Below are 27,086 nucleotides of genomic sequence, written 5' to 3'. Positions count from 1 at the left end.
ATAATGTGAAATTAATTATATAATGGTGCCAGTTCATAGTGACTGATTATTGGTTGCTAAAAAGTTTGGTATCCTCAAACCATTGGTCGCTAAAACATGTAACACATCATCGGTCGCTATAAATATTAGTGTCCAACTATCAGTTGCTATAAACCCTGTCGGTTGCTATAGACTTATAGCGACGCCACTTGCTGCGACGATTTGGAGTCGCTACAGATTGGCTGTGGTACAGTGGCAGTAGATGCCCAGTACGCCACAATCCGGCATCATCTGTAATTCTGTATGTCTCGAACTCGAGGAAGTGCGCACGTGTCAATGGCTATGGAGAAACAAGGCCCAGAATCCAGCGCCGGCGGTCCCGGCCGCCGTCAGGTACACCAAGGCACCGACGGCCGGCGGAATCATCGGGGCGACCCTGGCGGCGAAAATGGCCGTGAGCAGCCAGACCGCCGCCCTGGTCCTGCTCCCGTCCCCTTCCCCGCGCTCGAACTTGCGCAGGAAGTGGAAGAGCAGCGCGATGCCCACGTAGGCGCCGGCCACGAACGCGACGGCGCGCGGGTCGTCCCGCAACCGGTAGTTGGCGAGCGCGGAGTTGCCCGTCAGCGCGGCGAAGCCCAGCGTGGTCAGTATGCCGTGGCGGTGGAAGTCCATGTATCGCTTTCTGACGTTGTGTCACGCGGCGTGCAACACATCGTGGAGCTGTGCCCAAATGTTTTCCCTGTATTCCTATTTATGGTCGACGCCGAGAACGTACAAAAACTCTTGAGATTTCTCCTGTCTTCTAGCGCCCCTCGAAGGTTCTGGAACATAAGTATAATAATCCAAAACGGGAGTTGGTGAATTAGAGGGAGTTCGAGGGATCTTTCTAGAAGAAACATGCAGACAAAAGGTCAGCGACGTTGTCAAGCGAGGTAAATTATCCTGTGCCTGACGTCACCACTTACCTGTCGTGTGTCACCCGTGACGGTGAGGCCATGGCTCGGTCACCGGAGTTGGAGACATGCATGGAGAGTGCACGCGAGCGCTGCTGGCGGCTGCGGTCTGAGGTCGATAATGTCGAAGCGAATTCCTCTGCCGAAATAAACCATCAACAACAGCTAATTTCCACCAAGAGACAAGGTCGGTTTTGGAATTCGCCGGTGGCCTGGGCTGAATTCGCATCATCACATCACATACCCTGTAAAAAGGTGTCGAAATGCGCATCAACCTATGCTGGAGATATGCTTCTTGCTAATGAGGGAGATTTGATTCGATTCGATTAGGAGAGAACCCATAGAAAGAGGCAGCAACTAGACTGCCCCCCTTGCGGTTGATGCGAGCTTGAGTGGCAGTCGCCCCTGCTGGTCGGCTCATGACGAGTGAGACGGCGAGCTCCTCCAGCATTGGATCAACACACGTGGGAGGCCCGGTGCTCACGCACAGCTCCAACACAAGCGGGTCTGGCACGTGGAGGTGTGTAGCAGCAGAAGTAGCAGCGTTGTCGGAGTAGTCGGCAATACTTGTTCTCCCTCTTATTACATAAGACAAGCACTTAATTTAACAAATAGTCCAAGTGCATTTTACAGGTCCAAGTTCATGTTCGGAAGAAATACATAAGATTCTTGTCTGACAAACATCTGAAAAGAAAAACTAAGGTAACACATGTAAAGAGAATTCTGTGCACAGTAGATGCCCCAGTACGCCACTCGCCACACTCCAGCATCATCTGGATGTCTCGGGGAAGTGCGCGCACAGTAATAAATTAATATATCTACAATTCCACAAGCAATGTTATCTGCTTCTTGATTCCACGCAAAAATTCATTTTTGTACGGGAACAACGAATTAGTACTCTGGAAATGTGCAGATCGATGGAGAAACAAGACCGTCGTTCGTTCAAAAAAAGAAACAAGACCGCCCATTGTTCTGCTCAAAGAGAACGAAATCTGCATGTCAATGACGATGGAGAAACAAGGCCCAGAATCCGGTGCCGGCGGTCCCAGCCGCCATCAGGTAGACGAACAAGCCGACGGTCGGCGGCATCAGCGGGGCGACGCGTGATGCGAACATGGCCGTGAGCAGCGTGGTGAGCACCCAGACCGCCGCCCTGGTCCTGCCGCCGTCCCCTTCCCCTCGCTCGAACCTGCGCAGGAAGTGGAAGAGCAGCGCGATGCCTCCGTAGGCGCCGGCCACGAACGCGACGGCGCGCGGGTCGTCGCGCGACCGGTAGATGGCGAGCGCCGAGTTGCCCGTCAGCGCGGCGAACCCGAGCTTGGTCAGTAAGCCGTGGCGGTGGAAGTCCATGTATCAGTTTTCTGGCACTCGCGCGGCTCGCGTTTACATCCTCGAATTGTTCCCAACGCATGCATCGGTACATATAGAGACGCCTCGGCGAAGAATGGAGAGAGAGCAAGAAGTGAACAAGAACAACCGAAACAGTTCCTTCGTTCAACCGTTCTTGTGTTTTCAGGAAACACGCCGAAGATTCTGGAATCAGCTATATAGTAATCCGGAAAAGGATTGTCGGAGTCGATCTGTAGGATGTTCCTAGAAGAAACATACAGACAAAAACTACTACCTGTCGTGTAGGAGCGCCACATCACTCGTGACGCCGTGACGGTGAATTCCACGCACGGTTACCTGCGAGTTAATGAAATCGCAGCATCAGATGCCACTGTAAAAAGGGTCGAAGTATGCTGGAGAAGCTTCCTAGGGTGTTTTTTTTTTAGGAAATCTATCTTATCTTGTTAAAAATGGAGATTTGGTTCGATTGGGAGAGGATGGTCCATGATCATGAAAAGAGGCAGCATAGGAAGCAGCTTCCAGGAATCCAAAAGAGTACCAATGGACAATGGTGGATGCCCTTTAAGCTTTGAATAATCGAATCGAGGCCACAAGGAGAAAGGGGAACAAGCAGAGATGAAACGAAGGCCATAAGGCCAGTCTCAATGGAGGTTTCATTCTCATTAATTATTACGACACATCAGCATTTTGGATGACTTGTCATGATAATTATGAAGAGAGGGTTCGTGGGGATAAAACTCAACTGGCTCAGTTACCTATGCCGATGAAACCGAATGAAACGCGCATTGAGGGGCCGAGAGTTTCATCGGGAGATCCCGTGCTGCACCCGACGGTCACCTGCGCATAGTCAACCCACGTTCCCGCAATCACCAGCAAGCAGCCTGTCGCACCGGAGAGGTCGCCGCGCCTCCTGCCTGCCGTGCGGAGGAGCTCGCCGCGCCTCCCTCCTGGAGCCGCTCCGGGGAAGAAGCCGACCCAGGTGAATCGACGAGGACCTTGCGGCGGTGGTGGTGAGGTCGGTCCGTCGTCCATCTTGGCACCTCCATGTGCCCCGCGGCTACGGCGACGTATTCTGCCGTGCCTCCAACCATGCCGTATGAGATGACGGACAAGAGCGGCGGCGGTTGTGCCGGTGTTCACGAGTGGACAAGAAGCATCCAACGAAAGGGAGGATAAGGCCTCCATTCTTTTTTTATTTGATTTGATTGACAAGTCCAGAGCTGAGGGACGTTTTTGCTAGGTACGCATGATTTATTTGCCAACATGGTCATGTTCCAGCATGTTAATATACTTAGTTTAGATACGATGTCAAATGGCTACACAAATCGCAAGGCACATTTTATCACAATACCATACAAGAATTAAATGTCACAGATAGCATATGAAATCGTGAAATGAAACTGCACATTGAGAGAGGTAATTTTATTCTTCAATTTCAATCTGTAAAGCTGACGTGGCTGTGTTGGAAACTGTGATATGAAACCTGCATTGAGACTGGCCTAAGCGGGAAACTAGGGGAGCAGAGATGAAGATCTCGCGATCAGAGCCCAGGACCAGGAACAGAACAAGAGAGAAGAGGCTATGCGGGGCGGGAAAAAGTTCAAGCTACTGACGAAAAGAGTAGAGACAAGGAAAAACATGGCAGGAGACGTAGAGTACTTACCTCGCCTTGCCGCTGGTCGCCGACGGCGATGGGATGGTCGCCGGCTGCGCCGCCGGAGAAAGACGGCCAAAGTCCGCCTCTCCTAGCGCCGGCGTACGTAACTAGACAGCGATCTGCTGTCTCCGTCCTCCGTCTCCCAGTTAGGGAGGTTCCTGCTGTGACCGACCGGCCACTCTGCTTTCGTTTTCTTCAACCTCCTCACCAGGTCTCTGTCTCTTCTCTGCTTCTTCTATCCTTGTGCTGTAATCCACTCATCCTCCTCAGTTTTACCCATTTTAGCTTTGTTGACAGACTTTAGTGAACGACACACTTTAGTTAACGCACACGTACGGATGCAGGGCCTGATTGGTTGGCTTCCAATTCTTGCCCAGCCAAAATCATGGCATGTCAAATTTTGTAGTCATCAATTGGTTCATTGCCAAAAAATTTACACACCAATATTTATGACCAAAGTTTTGTCAAGTCTCTAGAAAGTTCTTAAACTACATAAAAAAGAAATTTGGCAAGCCTTGATTTTGGCTATCAACCAAATGCACACCTATGTTTTTTGCCCTAATTTTGATAGCCTTGATTTTGATAAGCCTAAGTTTTAGCTTGCCATAGTTTTGATTGGGCAAAAATTGGTAACCAACCAATCAGGCCCACAATTCATCTTGCGTCATCAGTCCTCTGACATTTGCACGAATTTTGGCCGGTGCTACTCGACTCCAGGTCTCCAGCCAGACCATTTTGTACACCCGCTAGCTACTTCCGCTACACTGCAGAATGTGGCATTCCAATAAAGCAAACAATTTACTCATCTTTTGATTTCCTCACACGTGCTCTTTGTATTTCGCTATATTTGTCTATTCTATCTGGGACACCAAAAGTGTAGAAGTCACCGCTCCATGCTTTGAAACATGCAGTGAGTTCACAAGAACTGTTTTGCAATTATTTTTATATTTTATAAATATTTGACTCTGATGATTTTGTACTTTTAAATAAAGTTTGAAAAGTATTATTACCGGACAAAAGTTTTAAAAGTTTAGTTTGGTTTTTGTTAAAGCACTAGTAATTATTTTCTAAAAAGAGTGAGTATATATATTTAGGCGCATAACATGTGTCGATGTTTAATGGAATTCTTTTTTTTTAACAGGGAGTTCCTGCATTTTGCTATAGAAGAAACCAGATTTATGAGGGAAACTTGCTTGAAAATCATACAACTCTAGGTTAATTAAATAAAGGAAAACTAATTAAAAAACCAATCATGGATGGCTAACCCACCAACATATAGTGACAAAGGTTTATGAGGGAAACTTGCTTCAAAACCGTACAATTGATGGTTAATTAAAGAAAAACCAATTAAAAAACTAAATGTGCACGCCTAACCCACCAACATATATATAGTAACAATCTGTACGAGGGAGCACATAATGCATCGTCATCGTTGAGCTACGTCCCTATAGGGACCAAGCAACTCTGAGTTCCTATGGTAAACCCTGGCCAAGCCATTATGTCATTGGGTCCAACATAGAAGTAGCACCAACACACCTAAACAAAGTCCATGACACGCACAACCCACATACACCAGACAGACAACATGAAGCATGAGAAGGCAACACAAAGGTAGAGGCCTCACTGAAACTGTTGAGTAAACCCCTAGTTTCCACCCTGAGATATTTCAACACTAGGACACAAGTGGCATGTCAATAAAGCAAATAATTTATTTACTTTTGATTTTCTTTCACATGTACACTATAGGGTATCTCAAGAGAATCATGTTAGTGTTTTTTTGTCCTATTGAACCTTCCTTGGTAGTAATTTAGGGTTTAGATATAGAGGTTCCAAGATTATAGGAGCATGGATAATCAGTGTGTCTAATGGTGAGGGTGAGTAGCCAAAGGCGGTACTGATAGTCGGCAATGGTGATCGGGCCATTGTCTTGGCTAAGATGGTGTTGAGGTATCATTGCAGTAGTGGTTAGGAGTGGTAGAGAAAACAGGGGAATAACTCTTCCATACGGTGCCATGGAAGGTTTTTTGGTGGAGGGGGTTCTAGGAGCATGAATGTAGCATGAGGAACCAAGTGGAAAAGCACTTTGTTCTATCTTGTGTGAAGTGGTTTGAACTTTTGGTTTCGCATAGCACATTTATTTTTATAGCTAACAAGAGGTAGTGATGAAGTTGAGTTGAGGATGCAGAGAATCTTGTTTGTTGTCTAAAGATCTATAGGTCATGGATGGGACATTGCGATCAATGACAAGGTGGCGAAGGACAAGCAAAGGCTTGTGCCAATGGATAAATAGTGGTGAAGGTGAGTATAAACTTATGCCTCATGAACCACGCAAGTCCTAGCGAAGCCATGTGCCATCTCCATCGCTCACATGAACGGTGCAAGATGGTGCTGACCAACTCATGGTGGTCGTCGCGTTAAAAGTCATTAGGAGGCAACCTAGTAGTTGAAGGGCAAAGATCTTGACGGCTGCTTGGACTAAGGATGAGGCAGGTCACATGTCAACATCAAGAAGCTCACTTAGAGGCTAAGCGAGTTGCAACAATGTTTCAAGAAGTGCGCAAAGTTGGCACCATCACAAAACTTGTTTGAGGCAAGCAAATGTGACAAAGGTGTTAGATCTGTTCAATGCAAGAGTAAGATTGTAGATAGTTTATCCTGCAAGGATGTACTACATAGCAGGGACATTTTTGGAAATGTCCAACCACCCTAAATAATGGAGATGTCTGGTAGTAGTTGACCAACAACTTGGAACCTAACCTAATTTCCTTGAATCTAGGCTGGAGTGTTTCATGTGAGAGAACGGCATAGGAAAAAAGAGAGGTGTGAGCTCTCACTTCATCTCCACAAGAGAGTGAGCATAAGAGCGGGTATTCTAACCAAGACTCTTCTGTATTTGTGATTCAATATTAAATCCAATTCCTCGAGAGTTTGGCAAATTCATGTTGATTTGATTCCCCTCCTAATTATTTTTTTTCTTCATGAGTACTAGATTTTTTATGGAAATTCCGCTAGTCATGGTTAGTTGTGTTTGAATTCTTGGATGGATTTGGTGCTAACACATGTGAGAACATCCCTTTAATTAGCTTACCAAACACACCCTCACTCACAATATGAGAATATCCTTCTAGAGATTCTCAATAAAATAAGGCTCATCGGGTATGATTTTACGAAAAACCGAACAGGCGACCACAGGGGATGGATGAGACACGGGAGCCAAAAAACTCTTCGACAAACAAGGAAATTTAGCTATCCCGAATTTTTAGAGAAATTATGATTAACACAACAATAGCCGTGTTCAGGGCCACTAGCAAGTGCACGGCGCCAGCAACCACCTCCAACAGCTTTTAAGCTCACATTAGTTAAAGGGCTTCACAGACATTAGTACAGAAATGATTTTTTCAGATGCCTCCCTTTTCTAACAGAAGTCCTCGATGAATTTACAGAAGTCCTCGAGGAATTTACAACATGCAAATATGCAATATCATCACATAGTTCTGTACCAAACGATAGGGGGTTACCCTAATAACCGTGGTAACGTATGTGCATTGCGCTAGTAATACACAAATACAAACATAGGAACAAGCAAATACTGCACTGATGACACGACCATGTAATACAAATACAAACACGGGAACAAGCAAATACTGCACTGACGACGACCATGTGCAGTATTGAATGATCTTATTTCAACAACACTTAAGTGCAACTGTGGATAACTTGAAGCGACGACGTGCATGAGGCTTGATTCATTCTTCAGGGGCGGATATAGACGCCAATAGCATCCAGAAGTGAGCTTGACCGCCCAAAGAAACCAACAATTTGACCACTATTTTGCACCGGGATACTGAAAGTACCGCCCCTTGGTATTCCAAATGAGTAGGTAGTAATAATGGTAGTCACAATATTAAGTGATATTATCAATATAACGGAAGGATCGAAAGGGTTGCCGTAGGAACCAGAAACTTCCTTCACGAACTCCTGAGGACCAAGGAGAATAGCAGAGAAGGGCATGCCACAGTTCATCAATTTTTTGCATGAGAATATGGTAGGAAGTATGGACGTATTCAAAAAAATAATCAGGAACGAATTAATAGAAGATGTTTTTGATGGTTTATGAAATAACAATTACATTTCCTCCATCTCAAAATATAAATTTTGTTAGTTTCTGTTCTAATGGGCTGTTTGGATTTTGGCCACATGCTGCCAGCCTGCCACGCCATGGTTGTGGCGGCGCTACAGAGTGTGGCATGCAAAAACACTGCCACAGTTGTGGTGAGAAAAACTGCTGCAATAAACTGAAAAGCCAGTGGCGCGTGCCTAACATTAACTACCAACCAAACAGCTTCCTCCTTTTTCTTTGCCCGCCGAAGCTGAGGCGTGGCGAGTTAAGGCCAGCAACCAAATAGTCCCTAAGTCAAACTAAGGCGCGTTTAGTTGACCGAAATTTAGATGTGCAAAGTTTGCATAGTGCCAGATTCCCTACTGTATCATTTCGTTTGTATTTGGTAATAATTGTCCAACCATTGACTAATTAGGCTCAAAATATTCGTCTCGCAAAGTACAACCAAATTGTGTAATTAGTTTTTAATTTCATCTACTTTTAGTATTTCATGCATGTACCGCAAGTTTGATGTGACGGGAAATCTTTTTTTTGCATAATGCCAAAGTTGGGAACTAAACAAGGGCCTATTCACAACAGGAAACGGCTGATTTGCCGGGAGCAAAAAAATTTGCCGAGTGCTTTTTATCGGGCACCCGACAAAGAAAGGCCTTCGGCAAAGCAGCCTTTGCCGGGTGCCGGGCACTCGGCAAATTCCAGCCGTCGGCAAAAATTGGTCTTTACCGGGTGCCGGCCACTCGACAAAATATGGCCGCCGGCAAAGGTGGCCGGCTTGACGGCGGCCAACTGCCGTCAGCCTTTGCCGGGTGCCACGCCGTTAGGCACCCGGCAAAGAATTTTTTTTATTTTTTATTTTAAATTTCTTTGCCGGGTGCCCCATGACCTGGCACCCGGCAAAGGCTTCTTTGCCGGGTGCCCGGGGTGGCACCCGGCAAATTATTATTATTTTTTTGTTTTTTTGACCCCATTTTTTTGTGGGGACTTGCTACAGTAAATATATCCATATTTCAAAATTTGGGACAATTATGAGTTTTTTAACTATATTTCCTTAATTTTTTCCGTTTCATTGAATTTTTCCGACTATTCCAAATTTGAACTGCAGGTACATGAAATAATGAAATTTGGTCATTCAAAAAATAGTATTCATGATATTTAGGCTATGTCGAGGCCGTATGCAGGAAGTGGCATGAAATGTCGCGCATCATGTTGTCGTAACATGACGATGTACTCGCGGGGGAAGTTTATTTAAATTATATAAAATCCAAACGATGTCCGAAAATCACGAAACTTGTCGATGTGTCTTGTTATCACATGTGGAGGCCCTGGTAAAAAATTGATGTCTGGGTTTTAGGCAGCCGACGTCGCAACTTGCTTGAAACTTTCTCAATTTTTTACCAGGGCCTCCACATGTGATAACAAGACACATCTACAAGTTTCGTGATTTTCGGACATCATTTGGATTTTATATAATTTAAATAAACTTCCCCCGCGAGTACATCGTCATGTTACAACAACATGATGCGCGACATTTCATGCCACTTCCTGCATACGGCCTCGACATAGCCTAAATATCATGAATACTATTTTTTGAATGACCAAATTCCATTATTTCATGTACCTGCAGTTCAAATTTGGAATAGTCGGAAAAATTCAATGAAACAGAAAAAATTAAGGAAATATAGTTAAAAACTCATAATTGTCCCAAATTTTGAAATAGGGATATATTTACTGTAGCAAGTCCCCACAAAAAAAAATGGGGTAAAAAAAAAATTTGCCGGGTGCCACCCCGGGCACCCGGCAAAGAAGGGTGCCAGGTCATGGGGCACTCGACAAAGAAAATTAAAAAAAATTCTTTGCCGGGTGCCGTCGTCACCTGGCACCCGGCAAAGGCCCATGACTAAAAAGGCCGGCCCATGTCCCAACCCTAACCTATTCCAGCAGACGGTTCGACCCCGCGCCTACGCTCCGCCGCCGCCGCCGCCGCGCTCCGCCGCGCCCGTGCCTCGTCGGTCCGCCACGCCCGCGCCTCTCCCACGCCTCGCCCGCGCCTCTCCCGCGCCTTGCTCTGCCGCCTAGTCCCGGCGACCCCGCGGCGCCGGCACCGGTGGCCCAGTGCCCGCACGAGCCACGCCCACGCCCGACGGCGCTCGCCCCGGTGGCCGGCCGGCGCTCCCGCCCGGATCCGGCGGCCCCGCGGCCGCGGCCCCCGCCCCGACGACCCCGGCGGCGCTCCTGCCTGGCCCCGATGCCCCAGCCTCGCCGGCCGCGGCGGCCACGTGGCCCCACCTCACCGGCTGTCCCCGACGAGGCCGGCTGCCCGTGGTCCGGCCGCCGGGCTCCTCCCGCCGCCGGCCAGCAGTAGAGGAGGTAGGTGGAAGAAGGGAGGAGGAAGGAAGAAGAAGAAAAAGAAGGGGGAGGAGGAAGAGGAAAAAAGAAAAGGGGAGGAGGAAGAAGAGGAAGAAAGAGAAGGGGGAGGAGGAAGAAGAGGAAGGTGCCGACCCGACCGCCCGTCGATCCCCGCGCCGTTCTGACCGGCCGTTGATCCTCGCGCTGCTGCGGTCATCCCTGCCATCGTCGCCGGCCCTCGCTCTTGCCGTTCTTGCCGCCAAGGTAAGCCCTACCCTTGTAGTGTTAGTAGTAGTAGTAGTTAGTAGTGTTAGTAGTAGTTAGTTGTAGTGTTAGTAGTAGTAGTTAGTAGTTTTAGTTGTAGTAGTTAGTAGTGTTAGTTGTAGGGTTAGTAAATAGTAGTAGTTAGTAAGTAGTAGTGGTTAGTAGTAGTAGTTGTTAATAGTTAAGTAGTTCTTACTATTAGCATTGTTAGTAGTTAAGTAGTTGTTAGTAGTAGTGTTAGTAGTAGTTGTAGGGTTAGTAGTAATTATTGTTGTACTACTTCAATACTTTCATGTGCATGGAAAGAGAACTAAAGTATATGGCTCCTCTTGATATATTGGTGGTTGTTGGCCTTCGTGTCCATGTTTGGTATATATGTGGTTGTTGGCCTTCGTGCCATGTTTGGTATATATGTGGTTGTTGGCCTTCGTGCCATGTTTTTTGCAGGTTTTGGGAACCTCCCCGTGCAGGGGAGGTGTTGCCGAAATTTTGAGTCGACACTAACCATTTTTGCCCTTTTTTGCAGGAGGAGGACCTGTGGGAGGGACTCGGCGACCCCGATCGTCTTCGTCGGCGTTGCGGGTCTTCCTGCACCGCGTCGACTCGCCACTACACCGACTCTCCACCGCCCCGCTACCCAGACCTCACCGCCACCCTAGGTATAACCCCTCTATTCGTATGTGGTCTTTAGTCACGTAACCTAGTTAGGTGTCTCCCGTTCGAAAGAGATACGGTCGGAGATATGCGGACCTTTGCATATCTACGACCGTATCTATTTTGGATTGTCCACGCTTTTTGGACAACCCACGGATGCGTAGTTGAGGTTAGTTTTCATGCTCTGCTCCGGTTCGAGACGGTGTTTCGGCATCACCTCTCCGTTGTTCTCCGGATACACACTCTCCCTTGCAGGACGTGTATCGGGAGAACGGCGGGGAGGTGCTGCTGAAATTCCGTCTCGTATAGGAGCGGAGCATGGAAACTAACCTCATCTACGCATCCGTGGGTGGGATTAGGACCTATCCTCACCTATTAGAGAGTAGGGACACCGCATAGATGCAATTGATGGTCACCTGTGGTGATGTTATATATGCTAGAGGATGGAGGACCGTCAGTGGATGTACACGGGCCGGACAAGTCAGGGTGATGCCAGCTATGAATGGATGCAGAAGACCGATCGTTTCTTGAATCGTGCATTTGGCAAGGCCGCAAAATTCCCGAAAATGGCTTTGTGTCCCTGTAGCAAGTGTGGTAACAGGAGAATGCTAGACAAGGAACTCATGGGTACACATCTACACAAGAATGGGTTTACGCCGAACTACACTCGGTGGGTCCACCATGGTGAAGCCGATCGTATGAGAGAGGAGGTGGTGAGATAACACGTCGAGGCTTTCGATGCTGATGCCGGGGTAGCAGACATGGTAGATGACGTTCACCAAGCACATTTTGCTGAAGGACGTGAGGAGGCGGAGATGTAGGCAGCCGTAGATGCATTCAAGTACATGATGGACTCGGCACAGAAACCCCTTCACGCTCATTCTGAGGTCTCCCAGCTGGATGCCATAAGTCACTTGATGGGGTTGAAGTCCGATTTAAACTGGAGTCGAGAAGGCTTCGATAAGGTGTTGGCCGTGGTTGGCACCCTGTTTCCAAAAAACCACGTGTTGCCGAAGACCATGTACGAGGCACACAAGCTCCTTAAAGCACTGAAGATGCCATATGAGCAGATACATGCTTGTCCGAATGGGTGTGTCCTATTTCGGGAAGAACTCAAGGAGGCAAAGTACTGTCTGAAGTGTAAAGCCTCCAGGTTCCTGGAGGTAGAGTCTGGTGACAGTGGTGGCCAGAAGACCCAGCTTAAGATACCCACCCGAGTCCTACGGCACCTTCCCTTCGTGCCAAGGATTCAAAGGCTATTCATGACCGAGGAAACCGCGAAACAGATGACGTGGCACAAGAATGGCAAACGCTACCATCCTAACAAGATGGTGCATCCATCTGATGGTGAAGCATGGACCAGCTTTAATGACAAGCATCGTTTGAAATCCGATGAGGCTCGTAATGTACGTGTCACGCTGGCAACAGATGGGTTCAATCCTTATGGCATGATGTCTGCCCTTACACATGTTGGCCCGTGTTTGTTATCCCCCTCAATCTCTCCCTGGCGTTGCCTTTCAACGACATAACGTGATCTTGACGTGGATAATTCCCGGGCACCCAGGGAGTAAGATGGGTGTGTTCATGGAGCCTGTGATTGATGAGTTCATCAAAGCTTGGAATGAAGGGGTATGGACATACGATCGAGCTACAAAGGAAAGCTTCAAAATGTACGTCTGGTACAAGTACTCCATGCATGACTTCCTGGCGTATGGGTTATTCAGCGCCTGGCATGTTCACGGGAAGTTCCCATGCCCAATATGCTAGTTTAACTCTTCGTACATTGATCTTTACATAACTTAGTTACCTTTACATTACTAAAACATTTGATTGAAATGTTGCAGGTCGAGAACGAGAGGATGGCTCAGGAGCTGCGGGACCTGGCGGCGAGGACCGAGGTGGCCAAGCAGGAAAGACAAGCCGAGCGGGCCGAGCGGGAGAGACAGGCCAAGCAACTGGCGGAGATTACGATGTTCCTGCAGAACTTTGGGCAAGTGAACGGTGTACCTATGCCGATGTTCACTCCAGCGCCGCCGCCAGTTGTAGCTAGTCCAGTGAGTATGAATCCATATTGCTTCGACTAGTGCTTTCATTAGATGACCCACTCTAAGTGCCTAAATCTCTTGTCTTTTATGCAGCCTCCGTCGGCGGGTTCGAATAACCCATCTCAGGCGCAAGCAGGCGGTGCCGAGTTTCCTTCACCAGGCACTCAGTTTCCTCCCCATCTTTAGTTTGCATCTCTTTTTCACCGCTTGATGGACATGTGATGCACTGTGATCCACTATCGACTTGTTTCGATGGTAACTGGACCTATTATGTTTGTGATGTCGTGTATGTGAGGTATTGTATTCGCGATGTGATATATATGTGTGGGATTGAGTTTGTGATGAGATGGATGTGATATATATGTGCTATATTGTCTTTGTGATGCTTCAGATGTGATATATATCTTTTATATGCTGTGTTTGTGATTATAGAATAAAAAAACAAAATAAAAAAAATTAATTTTTGAGGCTTTGCCGGGTGCCCTGGCCCTGGCACTCGGCAAAGCTGGGAATTCCTTTCAGAATTCCCAGCTTTGCCGAGTGCCAGGGCCAGGGCACCCGGCAAAGTTTTTTTTTAAAAAAAATTCTTTGCCGGGTGCCCCATGACCTGGCACCCGGCAAAGAAATTACGAAAAAAAATAAAAAACTCTTTGCCGGGTGCCCCTGCGGTGCGACACCCGGCAAAGAAATTATAAAAAAAATCTTTGCTGGGTGCCTCCCCGGCACGGCACCCGGCAAAGAATTTTTTTTTAAAAAAATAAAAAAATCTTTGCCGGGGCAAAGCAAGGGATGACGGAGCCGGCGCCGTAACGACCACTTTTCTTTGCCGGGTGCCGGGTTTGCACCCGGCAAAAGTCTTTGCCGGGTGCCCGATAAAAAGCACCCGGCAAAGAAATCTTTGCCGACTAATTTTTTGCCGGAGGCTCTTTGCCGAGTGCTGCACCCGGCAAAGGCTTTGCCGAATGCAAAGTAGCCTTTGCCGGGTGGCACCCGGCAAAGCGCCTGAATCCAGTAGTGATCGTAATTCTGACCACGTTTGCAGCACGGAACAACGATATTTACAATATAAAATAAGCACCATTAGATCCATTATTAACTATATATGTTTTCATACTTTACTTCTTTGATGTAACAAATGCTAATACTCTTGTCTTTAAACTTAGTCAATCTTTAGACGGTTTGACTTAGGATATATAAACTCCACACATAGGAATCCTTATATTTTAGGATAGATGGACAGTCTAAAATAAAAAAAGATTTGTACACGCAGTTGGTAACAACTTTGTATAGGCATTTAACTCATCGCCTGTAACTTAACACCTGTGGAAATAAGTGGATTTTTCCGCATGCGGAATTGGAGGCCTTGGAAAACCCATTTTAAATAAAATAGCATAAAATTAAAATATTTTGGGATCCAGGTGAAAACCTCGTGGACACATAATACTGCGGGGGTGGGTGGGGAACGCCCAGTTCCATTCCCGCGGTCATTCACTAGTTTCTGTTCCAGCGAACGATCCAACCGAACCAGCCCCACGTCTTCACTGTACACCGTGCTACCGTGGTTGCATTGCATGGCGTGGATTGGCCGTAAACAAAAGAATCTGTAACCACCATGAATGCACGTACGCATGTCTCTTTAGACCACTACTAACTGTAGGTGCGTCAATCTTTCTTTTTTTATTTTCTATTTTTTCTTTTACCTATTTATTTTTTTATACAAGTTATTTTATACACAGTTCGATATTTCTGGTAATATATTATAATATTAATTTATACGTTTAAGTTCTTGAATATAACTTATACGTTCAATTTTACATCTAAGTCATTCATCAAGTTATATATCTAAGTTATAGAAGCAAGTTATACACATAACTTTTCTTTTTTTTTAAAAAAATTACTAAGTTATACACATAACTTTTATGCATAAATTATTACCACAACTTATATATCATAACTTTTACAATATAATATTTTGCAGAGCAGAACTTATTAACATGAGTTTTTTATCAGAACTTTTGTTGGGTAGGGTCGGCAAGTTATATAGAATAACTTGCGTACATAAATTGTAGAATAACTTATATGAACATAAGTTGTGTTTCATAACTTTTGTACACAAGTTATGTTTTCATAACTTTTTTGTTTCCAAGTTTTAGCATAAGTTATAAGTTAATGCATTCCTTTGTGTTTAATAACTTTTGTGTTTCTAAGTTTTTGGCATAAGTTATAAGTTAATTCGTTCTTTTGTGTTTAATAACTTTTGTGCATAAGTTGTGCTTCATAACTTTTATATATAAGTTAGTACATATAAATTGTCACTAAAATAAAATTCTTCAAAACATATGTAAGCGAGGTCTAGTTTTATTCGCCTCGTCATGTAGAACACACTGGTACAGACGAAATTAAAAATTGATACACCGTTCAGAAGTTATAGCAATTTCAAATAAGTGCCTCGCTTTTTCTTGGTTACATCAGGTGCCACGGAAGCCAACACAAAATCATACTGTTCCGTGGTTGAGACCAGCGTGTCCACGCATGCTAGCACCAACCAAATATGTGGAAGTGGTGGAATTATTTTTTTTTTCCAAAAAAGGAAGTAGCAGCGTGTCGAAATTTTGTTCGCCTGATTCGATTCTAATGAACGTTGGCTAATCAGTCTCCTTGATGTGGACGGGGGTGGGTGTAGGTGAATTTTTAAGCTGTGCTGAAATGATTGTACCTGTAGAAGTACTTCAATTCTGAGGTGAAGAAGAGAAATAAACCACATATGCATATGCTGTATTACGTAGCAGCGTTGGGTACATAGAAGCAGTCACATATATATATATATATATATATATATATATATATATATATATATATATATATATATATATATATATATATATATATATATATATATATACCTGAGTAGGAACCCCACCGCCGCCACCCCAAAGGCCCGTGCTGTGTTTGTTCCCTTGTATGTCAGCATAAGCAAACGAAATTCCATCAATACCATCTCCGTGGCGGATTGTCAGACAGATTAGGCGTTTTGGCGGCACATCGATGTCATCAGGACTGCCTCCATGTCCACCCCACAGTCCAACCTTGGCAAGAGGTGTGCTCTGCATAGGAACAAGAAGAATGGTGATGCCAAACTTCAGCATGCAGATTGTTTGTTAGTGTTGGGACGCAGAAAAGGATTGAAGCTATACCATTTTCTACAATCCCACTTCCTTATGTTGCACTACTAGTGATGATGTGATGCTTCTGCTACAAGCTTCAACATGCAAAGCACCCACTTATATAGATAGAGAGGGCTTAGAGGATTTCACTGATTGTGTGATCATCATCATTTTTCTAATAACCAGTCAACAAATTGCGGTTTGCGGTTCTGAAAGGACGCTGATGACCCTTGAGGCTCACATCATAATAACGTACTACTGCAATTCTCTCATATTAATTCATGTACTGCTTAACATATGAGGTATCTAGCAGATCAGTTTGTGTTCTTTGCGCCTAGAAAGATCGTGGAACCAACTCATATATTTTTCTTAAGGTGAAATAAACCCAAGAAGATCAATGAGCCTACCTACTCCCTCCATCCAGGAACGTATGGCGTGTTTTGAATTATTGGGAAAGCCGAATTTTATAAATTTTGACCATAAGAAGTCGAATTATGTGCAAGTGGTGGCACAAAATTTGCATTAATAGATTTGTATTTAAAGTACATAAGATGATAATGACTTTTTAGCGATTGAAACACGTTGTAAGACTTTAAGGGTCAAAATCTAACGTGTATGCCTTTTCTCCATTCAAAATACACACTTTCATGGACAGAGGGAGTAAATGAGGGTTTTTTAATTAACGTCAACATAATCAATGGGACTAATAGTAATTTCAATACTACACGATTAGTTTTCACCAATGACATTTTCACCGCTGGTTTGAACAAAACCTGTGGTGAAAACGATTTTCCTTGCCGGTTCATAATTCAAATTGGCGGTGAAAATAGGGTGACTCATTACCGCGGTTCATGGTACCAACCAGTGGTAATAGTGCATTATCACCGCTAGTCAACTGGTGGTGATGATGGACCCCTCATCACCGCAGGAACCTAATAAGATCCGGCATTGATAACCTATATATACTATTATCACCACCGGATCCTATTACGATACAACATTGATAACCATGGTGCAACATAGTAAAATCAATAACCTTTTTAAATCAAGTTGGATGAAGACGAGATCTACAACTTTGCAGGAGCTCATTTTCATTTAAAATCATTTATAGTCCCAAAAATTTATTTGAAGTTCTTATATTTTGAAATTCAAAAATTTTAATTGTCCAAATAAACTCAGATGGAGAAATGACCAAAACCAAATTGTAGATCTCAATAACTTTATAATTGATTCCTTTTTTCATTTGAAATCATTTATGATCCTAAAATTATGTTTGAAGTTCTCATATTTTAAAATTAAAATTTTTCAAATAACCTCGGATAAAAAAATGACCAGAAGCAAAGCTATAGATCCTGATGATCTATAACATTGTAGTTGACTAGTTTTTCATTGAAAATCATTTATAGTCCCAAAATTCCATTAGAAGTTCTCATGTTTTGAAATTTACATTTTTGGAATGGCCTCAAATAAAAAAAATGAAAAGAAGCAAAGTTGTAGATATCGACGAGATCTAAATTTTTCCATTAGGCACTTTTTCTCATTTGAATTTGTTTAGGGCCACAAATATTCATTACAATATCTAGAAAAGTTGATACAAAAGGAAAATACCATCCACTCAATCACAAGTAACTTTGAGGTGGAGTGGTTAAAGGACGGAGTTACGTGCGAGGTCATAGTACATGTAGTTTTCTGGCCATGCCCTAGGTGTTGGGCCAAACAAGTGGCAGAGCTTGATGTAAGATCTCAAGGGGGGGCAAGCTAATAGATGATGCTCAAAATTCACTTTGTACATAGTAAATTTAAGTATTTGCTAAAGAAACTTTCTAACAGCAAGGGATCAAGCAAGGCTACAATTGATGAACCAATAAGGTCACGTGAAGCTACGAAATGAATCATATCATTCATGGAGATCAAGCCCAAGTGTTGATTTACATTGATGACAAGTGGATCAATGGAGAACGATGAAGGAGCTTCATGCTATGGGCAATGGTCAAGGTAGCATGGTTGGCTACATGTGTGAACCATTGTTCATCGTTTGATGAAGATGGAGATTGGATGCTTGTGTGGCATCACTGGCATGGTGATGGAATGGAATGCGCACGGCAGATGTATGACTTGTGGGCCATTTCATTTCTCCATCCATTAGTGTGTAGAGAAGTGTACAACCAGATTTAGGATAGATAGCCATGGTTGACAGAGCCTTCTCAACTATGAAATTTTGTCAAAACACTGAGTCGATAAATAAGACGAGGGGTGATTGGTTGAACCATATAGGATGAGTTGTTATATTGAGCAGGATGTTTTGCATGCATCAAAGACAAAGATATTTTATATCACATTCAAGAACTGAAGTGTTAGTTGAAAATGTTACCTCCATTATCTCAAACTAGAGCAAGTGGTATGTTGCATTGATATATTCCTACCATCTTATCGAATGGTCAATTATATTTCATGGATGGACTACATTGCTAATATTTTTGAATATCAAATTTATGTGTAGGTTTAGGTTCAAATGATGTTATTGATGAAGAAATGAGAGGCTTGGGCAAACCAAAACATTATTAGTTCAGTATTTTTTTGCCACTTTCATATTGCCATCAATTATGTTGTGAATTTTACTATGGAATTGAGATATCATCTGAACCTATGTATTTATGAGCTAGTTTTGTTATTTATAAGTATTAGACCGCATGTGGGCGTGTGGTATTTTGTCCTAGTGCATGCGAGCACATGGTATTTTGACCTCCTATGGGTGGTACACTTGCTTTGATAGTAGCCCTAGGCTTTAAAATTGCTGAGCTTTGCCTCAACATAACAACAACAGCCTGCCAAGATGTATTAGAATATAATTAACTCCATCCGCACTATATATTAACCATGCATCCATGTTGTCAAGTTGCCAAATTAAGTTACTATCTCTAGGTTTTCTACATAGTACAGGTCAACTGCATAAACATAGGTTAAGGCATCCGTGTTGTCAACCTGCCAAATCGGAAGTGCTTGTGTGGATGTTTATCTCCATGGGTCAGCTGTATAGCTGTAAGGAAAATAGACCCTTGGCCCATTTACTTTAGATTTTGGTGTTTGATGACCAACACAACCAAATAGGACTAATGAATTTGCAAGTGTTTATTTTGTAGTTCAATAGGGTGCAAGACGTGACTTGGACGAAGGCGACGTGGTGATCCGATGATCAACACCTTAAGAAAGACCTTAGAAGCACCTTATAAGCACAAGAGAAGACCCAAGATATCAAGCAAAGTCCAAACACGAAGATTGGAACCAAGCCATAACCAAGATCGCGAAGAAACGAGCTCACAGAGGCGACCGGACGCTGGTGGCTCGGTAGTCAGGACAACCGGACGCTGGACCGGTATCTCTGCAGTCGGGACAACCGGACGCTGGACCGGTGGCTCTACAGTCGGGACGACCGGACGTGGGTGGCGCAACCGACCGGATGCAGGACAGCTGTAACACCCCAGGTGTTTGGCTTCCACATTTGCACTTGCATTTCATGAACATGAGCATCATTCATCCATTCATGAGCTTATATTGCATAAAACATGTTTTCGAAACATTGCAACATATTGTTATATTTCATGTGTGTTGTTTTTATGAAATGAATAGTGTGCAACACCCAAGTGTAACATGTGCAACTCACTTTAGTGAAACATGGTTAGTTAGTACTATGCAACAAAATCATGAAACATGTGAAACATGACTATGAAACAAAGGTAACATTTCATTGGTTTTTCCTTGTTTCAGTACATGCAATGCTTGATTTTTTGTGACCAATGTGTGGTGTGGCTAATAATCCTCTTAAGTAACTTAGTTATACTTAGAATGTCATTTGGAACATTGTTCATGTTGACCATGTTGCCTAATTATGATTTCAAGTAGTGGTTTGACTTATTTTGACTCCTGAACTCTTTTGTTTGACTGTTTAAAAAGTACAACTTAGAGTATTTGCATGTCTGAGCAACCTAAAGAAACGTTGTAGCAAATATTATAAGGAACAAACTTTGTTTAGAAGCCAAGTCATGAAAATGTGCACAACATGCTCAGAAAGGGCCCACAAGTCAGTGTTGAGGGCTGATTCAACACTTAGAAATTTTCTATCTGGATTGCAATTTTAGTTTGATTGAGATGACTTTGGCTTGATATAACTCATGATCCTTTGAGAATTAGCTGATGATTTCTAAAACATTGTTGTAGCCATATTATAGCTCTACAACTTTCATGTATATTGTTTTCACTGATTCTTCACGGTTTAGGAGATCAAGCTCTGTCAATCCTTGCTGTCAGGCTCGTCCGGTAACTCTGAAATGTAGCTACAGTAACTGACCGGTTTCAGAAAACGAACACCGTGTGGAGGCCACCTGTCGCCGGCCACCTGACCGCACAGGCCACGTGCCGCGGCCGTCCCGGTGTCGCTGTCCACTGCTTGAACCCGCGCCCTTCTGCCCGACCTGCTCGCAGTTCCATTTCTTGCTTTCCTTCGCTTCCCACCGTAGCCGAAGCGCATCACCGCCTCGCCATTGCTGTCGAGCAAGCTTCGCCGTCGCCTAGCTCACTCGGCGCCGCAAAATCGACGCCTCCATCTAGCCCGAAGCTCCGCCGTGTCCTCTTCTACCTCGTCGACCTTCTAGCCGAGCCAGCCGAACCATAGGTGAGGGCCATTGGCCGTTTTTCTGACGCCATCGCCATGGCCGTACCTCGCCGGAGCGGAGCTCACCTCGGCCAACCACCACTGGAGTCCTTTGGTTCTCCCTTTTCTTCTTTGTTAGCTCCGTGGTGACCTCGTGAAGCTCATACCGAGCTCGGAAGAGGCATTGGGGGCTCGCCGTCGTCAGTACCCTGCACCGGAGCTCTGCCGTGCCACCTTAGCCGTCGACAAGCTATCTCCGGTTAGCTCTAGGTCTTGCCGGTAGCATCATTCGACGCGGTTCATCACGTAGATCATGTAGGTGCCCTCGGTGTCGCCGGAATCCTCGCCATCGGCGAGCTAGGCCGTTGCCGCACCGTCGCAAGCGTCGTCCCCTGTTTCCTTTCGCTAACTGGTGGGGTCGACTGACACGCGGGTCCCACGCGTCAGTGACCGTTTAGCTGTAGGATAGTTCAAATTTGCAGATTTGAATGCTGTTTTGCGAATTTTGTATCTCCAAATTGGTAGATCCAAATGGTGTGATTCCAATTTTGTTAGGATCATAGGGAAGTCTAGTATTTAGGAAAAATATGACATGAACACTTGAAGTGGAAATTTTGGATGAATTAAATAGGAACTTGAAATGTGTTTTTAAATGCATGCAAACTTGTCTAAATTATATCTTGAGTTTCTGTGCTAAAAAAATTATGAAATTCTGTGGGTAAGCTATTCTTGCTTAGTAGAAGCTCTGTTAAAAATTTGAGAGTCATTGCATGTATGGTTTGTGAGTTATAGATTTTCCTTTTATCATTGATTGATACTTGTGGGAATTTTTGTAAATTATCTAAGAATCCTATGACCATGAAATTTTGTGGGGAGTATCCTAGTACCTAAAGGATACTAGGAAAAATATAAAATCTATTTCTTGACACTTTTCACTAAGGTTTCCTAATTATGTCATTTTAAACCATTATGCCTTATCATTTTTGTGTAGGCTGTTATACTTGCTCAAATGGTGTGAAATTTTTATAGTGGTCTACTTAGAGCATGTAGTACCTACTGTAATATTTGTAGATTTAATGGTGTAGTTTTCATATATGTTTACCATTTCCCCTAATTAATTAAATAAATTAAGAAAGGTATTAAAAGAAATGGTTTGGTGAGGAACACCTTACTTTCTGTTGTTCTTGTGATATGTGTAATGAGTGAGTAAAGTTAGTTTTGTCCAATTATGTGTTTGCAACATAAGTTAATAATTATTTCGCTTGCATTATGTCCTTCTGGACAGTTCTGGGGACTTTACAAAGTTCCCTATGATAATTTGGTTTGCTATGAATATGGTGAATACAAAAGTTGTAGATAACTTATGTATCTAGCTCCTGTCAAAATTTGGTGGTATTTGGCCTAATAGTTTAGGAGTTACAGTCGTTTAAAGTTGGGTCACAGCTTTGCCTGCTCTCTGTCTTGTGAAGACAGATTTCTGTTGATTAAAGAATTCGACCTGGTAAAGGTTGGAATCATGCTTTGAGGTCTGAAAATGAATTGTAGACAATTTCTTAAGCTTTCGAAATTGTCTTGTTGAATGTCATTTGGATTTCTAAATATCCCGTTATGACCAGTTTACTGTACTGCTAAATAGTTCCTATTTTGCTGAAATACAAATGCTTGTGTGTATGCTTTGTTGCAATGTTCTTGTTGATTGTTTAGGGGCTAGCCTAACTTGAGAACATGCTTAGGTGCAGGTGCTAGGTCCTTAACTAAAGATGAGCAATTATACGTTAGGTTGTGTAAACTTGGTAAGTTAAAGTGATTTGAATAGAGGTTAAGTTGGAATATGCGGACTGCAGTGAGCATGTGCATTCCCGAGCATCCCTAACTTCGTTCATGTGCATCCATGATATTTATCATGCGCATACATGCAATAGGTGTGCCAGAGGGAGTGACGCTGCTGGAATTCGAGGGAGCCAACTAGGAGGAGGAGCTCGAGGTGCAGGAAGCCGACGAAGCAGCTGCCGAGGAGGAGTTGCCCGAGTGCCCTGACCACCGTCCTTCCTCTTTCCTGAAAGGCAAGCCCCGGAGCATATTAAGCCTCCCATGTTTTTACAAATACATTGAGTATCTTTTATTCGTTGATGATGCATTAAGTATAGGAATTGGTTGGAACCAATTGTTGCATTATATATCCATCCTTGTCCAGATATCGCACTGGAATCCTATTTAAGTTCAGGAACATGTTAAATGCTTAGCCATGCTTAGTGCGGTAGAAGTCAGGTGATTTCCTGTCACCTGCAAGCTTTAGGATAAGGTGGATCACGGTTGGCTATATTTGCTATCGTGGAAAAGAACCATGTTGATAATGAATTAAGACCGGGCGGAGTCTTGTGTAGGTTTGGACATAGTGACTCTGTCTGTGTCGGTTAAGGACCGATACGCTATACGTCCTTATGTCATGTTGAACGCAGCCTAACACTTAGCTGGCCGGATAAGTCATTTCGATCGTGAAGCCTAGTAGCTCGACTCAGTCCAGGGATGCGAGCAGTGGCATGCATTATGGAGGTAGGAAGGATGTGCGGAGAGCCATTGGCATAAGTCCAAGGCGGGTTAGAGTCCCGAACAACCTTGGCAGAGTGGTTCTCTGAGAACGTCGATCTGTTCGGACTTGCAACTCCTGAATCGTACCAAAGGTGACTCGTTTGCGACCCTGACGGGAGAAGCAGGGTTTGTATTTAAGAATACCCCTCCAGCTGGATAGGAATCGATTCGAATCGCCGTCTCTCCCGGATAGTGAGAACTTGACTGAGCAGCGACAACGTAGATTCAATTAATTTAACGATATGGTTAAATGGATGATGATGATGATGTTGCCATGATTTATACCTGATATGGTTATTAATGTTTGCATCTTAATCAAATGATTGCCTAGTACAGGTGCTAATCTAGATGACAGGTTAATGGCTAAAAGTCACTGCTAGTTCAGGTTAAGAGTTGATCATTATTACTTATGCTTTTCCGCAAAAAGAAAGTGTCAGCCAGATCCACTAAATTAAGCTATGCATAATCCTTGGTGTCATTTGTTTTGGTTTTCGATAGGAAAGTCTTGCTGAGTACATTCTCATACTCAGGGTTTATTCCCTCTTGTTGCAGATGACCTTCTACATCAGGGATTCTATAAGTATTGTCTTCACCCAGTGGGTGATGAAGACTAGATCATGGGCATGATCTCTGTTTTTCTTATCTGAATGCTTTTACGGGTTGTGATCAGCAAACCAGTATTTGTATTTGAACTCGAGTGTGTAAGTCAAACTATTTGCTTCCGCGTACTTTACAACACTTGTTTTGTAATAATGATGACTCTGAGATGATGTAATCTATTTGCAAACCATCTATGAAATGTTGTAACGTACGATATGTTATGTTGAATTACTGTGATCTTGGTTGAATGCAAGTTGGTTTGAAATCCTTCGAGGTTTCAGTTGACTACCGAGTTTATATGGGCTCAAGTGCGAGAATTTGATCGTTTCAGCGATTGTTTTTGTACTTGTGCTCTTATAAATTGGTCGGTTCTGTGACAGCTGGCATCAGAGCTAGATTCAACAATAAACATGTCATACGGGTATTTAAAACAAAAGCTTTTGTTGTTAAAATGGTTTTCCAACTTATAGTTATATATAAGTGTTCAAAAATCAAAAAATTTATGGTGTACTAGTGATCACATCCCTTGTAGCCCACTTAAGGACTTCTAGGTGGCTTATATATATAATTACTAACTTGGGGGAAATTGATTGTTTCTATTTCGTCGTCCATGCGGCGTGATATTGCATGGGTGCCATTCGCTTGAATGGTAATGTATGGATCAATTGCCTCTACGCTAAGGTAAGTGTGAGTTGTGAGAGCATGACCGTCCAACCGTCGGTCTAGGGGAGAGTTAGTTGTGGTTACTGGAGTATTTACATGTTGCATACATGTATATATGAAGGTACTTAATTGTGGGTACATCTATCGGGTAGTTTGGATACCAAAGTATATATATCTGGGGATGTATATATGGAGAGTATCTTAGTTACTACTTTTGTTATTAGCATTATATCTTGTTGGGTTGGGCTGCAACGAAGTTTTCTGTAGGTACGCTAACAATGCACCGTGTAGATCGACTAGTTACCGCTAATTGAGAGAACGTATGTATGCCACCGTATATTCCGCTATAACTTAAATTTTCTTAGGTTTGTGAGGACGTACGGAACGAGCATGCATCATATTCACTCATGATATTCATATTGCATTACTCCCTCCCTTATAAGTGCTTATCCCAAGTATTAAGTTCAAACTCTTAGCAAAATAATCCTCTCACGTGAGTTGCATCCCTTTTTGATACAGATGGTCGTGCCCGTGTTTCCTACTGGTAGCAGCACCTTTTTGGACCAGTTCGGTACTCCCACCTTGCTCTGGAGGGTGCTCAGTTCAGTTGGGTACCCGAAGACACCCCGCTACACATGGAGGCAGGCGGTACCATTGGGAGATGTACCATGGTACGTCGTGACCTTTATAGTGCCGTAGAACCCCACAAGACCATTGTGGCATGGGTGGAGCATTGAGACTGATGGGCAAAGCTCGTGGGAAGCCGCTCAAGTTGCTGCCCTTGATGTGCTGATGGATATAGCACAGAGCTTCAGGGATGAGTTAGTGGGTGGACCAGCTTCATCCATTCCCCGAGTGGCTCCTACTGAGGCTGAGTGGACTTAGGACATTGGCCAGGCCTTGGTTCGAGGCCGTGGCGAACGTGTGCAGAGCGACAATGCTAGAATGAGTGCTATGATGGCCGTCTTGAAGCTTTGTCGAGTCAGGCAAGACACCCTTTCTAGTGTTCTAGATGAAGCTGGCAAGGCAATGGCAGCCCAGCACAAGTTCAAGTTGCATGCCCGCAAGTATCGCCATAGGACGGATGCATGTGGGAGAGCTCAGCAAGAAGTAGATGAGATTCACGGTATTACAAATTATCGCCTACAATAGTGGGGTCAAACAACACGCGAGAGAGACGAGCTTCATAACCAGCTGATGAACCTCACTATAGAGAGAGAGATGAGGCAGTACAAGAGTTGGATCATGTGACCCGTCACAGAGATGCACCTTTAGAGTTAGCAGATGAAAGACGTCAGGGTTGGATTATGGCTAACCAAAATGCTTTCCATAGGGAGCAAGAACTCCAAGAACGGCTTGAAGAGCTTCAGGTTGAGCACCATCAACTGAACAACTGTCTGTTTCCTATTCCTCATCCCATACCAAGGTATCCTAATGTGGGTGGACCTCAAGTGATTGAGGCCGATGAGGAAGAAGAGGACGTGTAGATGGATGACAATGCAGCTGAGCCTGCAGATGAAGAAGAAGAAGAGGAAGATCCAGAAGAAGTCCAAGGTGTCTCCGATGTGGATAACAATCACTTCGATGAGTAGTTAGTTAGCAAGTCTCACTAGTTTAAGCTTTTGCAGTCATTGATGTAATGGACTTAAGTACGATGAATGATGTTGGATGTACCTTTTTAATTCAAACTTGGCATGTAATGTACTTTAATTCGCTCCCTTCGGGATGCGTACCTTGATGGTTAAGTTTAAAACTTGTCATGTTGGAATGCACTGCGTATGGCGCTAGTAAGCTGATTGATGATGTGGTGATTGGAGAATGAATTATTGCCTCTGTTTATTGTATGAAGTTTTCATTCTCTCCAGTAAATTCAGTTTGGCGTAATTACATTGTTCCTCTCCAATGTGCTAACATCATCAATAATTACTGGTTGCGCATGGTTGCAGATGCCTCGTACTCGTTCCACTGGTGCGGCTGGTGATGATGATGACCTTCCACCTCCACCACCACCCACGCCAACGGAATTGATGGTAATTCTTATAGAAGGACAGCGC

General features: G+C 44.0%; 2 protein-coding genes across 3 annotated transcripts; both read right to left on the bottom strand.

Annotated features, from left to right (window-relative positions):
* Positions 1 to 66: 66 nt before the first annotated feature.
* LOC136519850 (uncharacterized) lies at positions 67 to 658 on the bottom strand. The gene has a single exon (XM_066513230.1). The coding sequence runs from the start codon at positions 649 to 651 to the stop codon at positions 313 to 315; it is 339 nt and encodes a 112-aa protein (XP_066369327.1). The 5' UTR covers positions 652 to 658; the 3' UTR covers positions 67 to 312.
* Positions 659 to 1,089: 431 nt separating this feature from the next.
* On the bottom strand, positions 1,090 to 4,140 carry LOC136522252 (uncharacterized). 2 transcript variants are annotated; one of them, XR_010775825.1, is made up of 3 exons: positions 3,946 to 4,140; positions 1,271 to 2,618; positions 1,090 to 1,177 (listed from the first exon to the last, which is right to left on the bottom strand). XR_010775825.1 is itself a non-coding variant. In XM_066516063.1 (2 exons), exon 2 carries the CDS (start codon positions 2,280 to 2,282, stop codon positions 1,932 to 1,934), a length of 351 nt encoding a protein of 116 aa, XP_066372160.1. In that variant the 5' UTR covers positions 2,283 to 2,618; positions 3,946 to 4,140; the 3' UTR covers positions 1,214 to 1,931. The 2 variants fall into 2 exon arrangements, 1 of the variants encoding a protein (XP_066372160.1); XM_066516063.1 differs by lacking the exon at positions 1,090 to 1,177 and having other exon boundaries at positions 1,214 to 2,618.
* Between the last annotated feature and the right edge of the window lie 22,946 nt (positions 4,141 to 27,086).

Source organism: Miscanthus floridulus, chromosome 18 (assembly GCF_019320115.1).
Source record: "Miscanthus floridulus cultivar M001 chromosome 18, ASM1932011v1, whole genome shotgun sequence".
NCBI classification, from domain to species: domain Eukaryota; kingdom Viridiplantae; phylum Streptophyta; class Magnoliopsida; order Poales; family Poaceae; genus Miscanthus; species Miscanthus floridulus.
Note: the sequence above shows the minus strand (reverse complement) of the source record. Positions and strands in the feature narration are given on the sequence as shown.

Bases quoted from the DNA above. Each gene is read 5' to 3' on its own strand.
- LOC136522252 (XM_066516063.1), bottom strand. From the start codon at position 2,282: ATGGACTTCCACCGCCACGGCTTACTGACCAAGCTCGGGTTCGCCGCG.
- LOC136519850 (XM_066513230.1), bottom strand. From the start codon at position 651: ATGGACTTCCACCGCCACGGCATACTGACCACGCTGGGCTTCGCCGCG.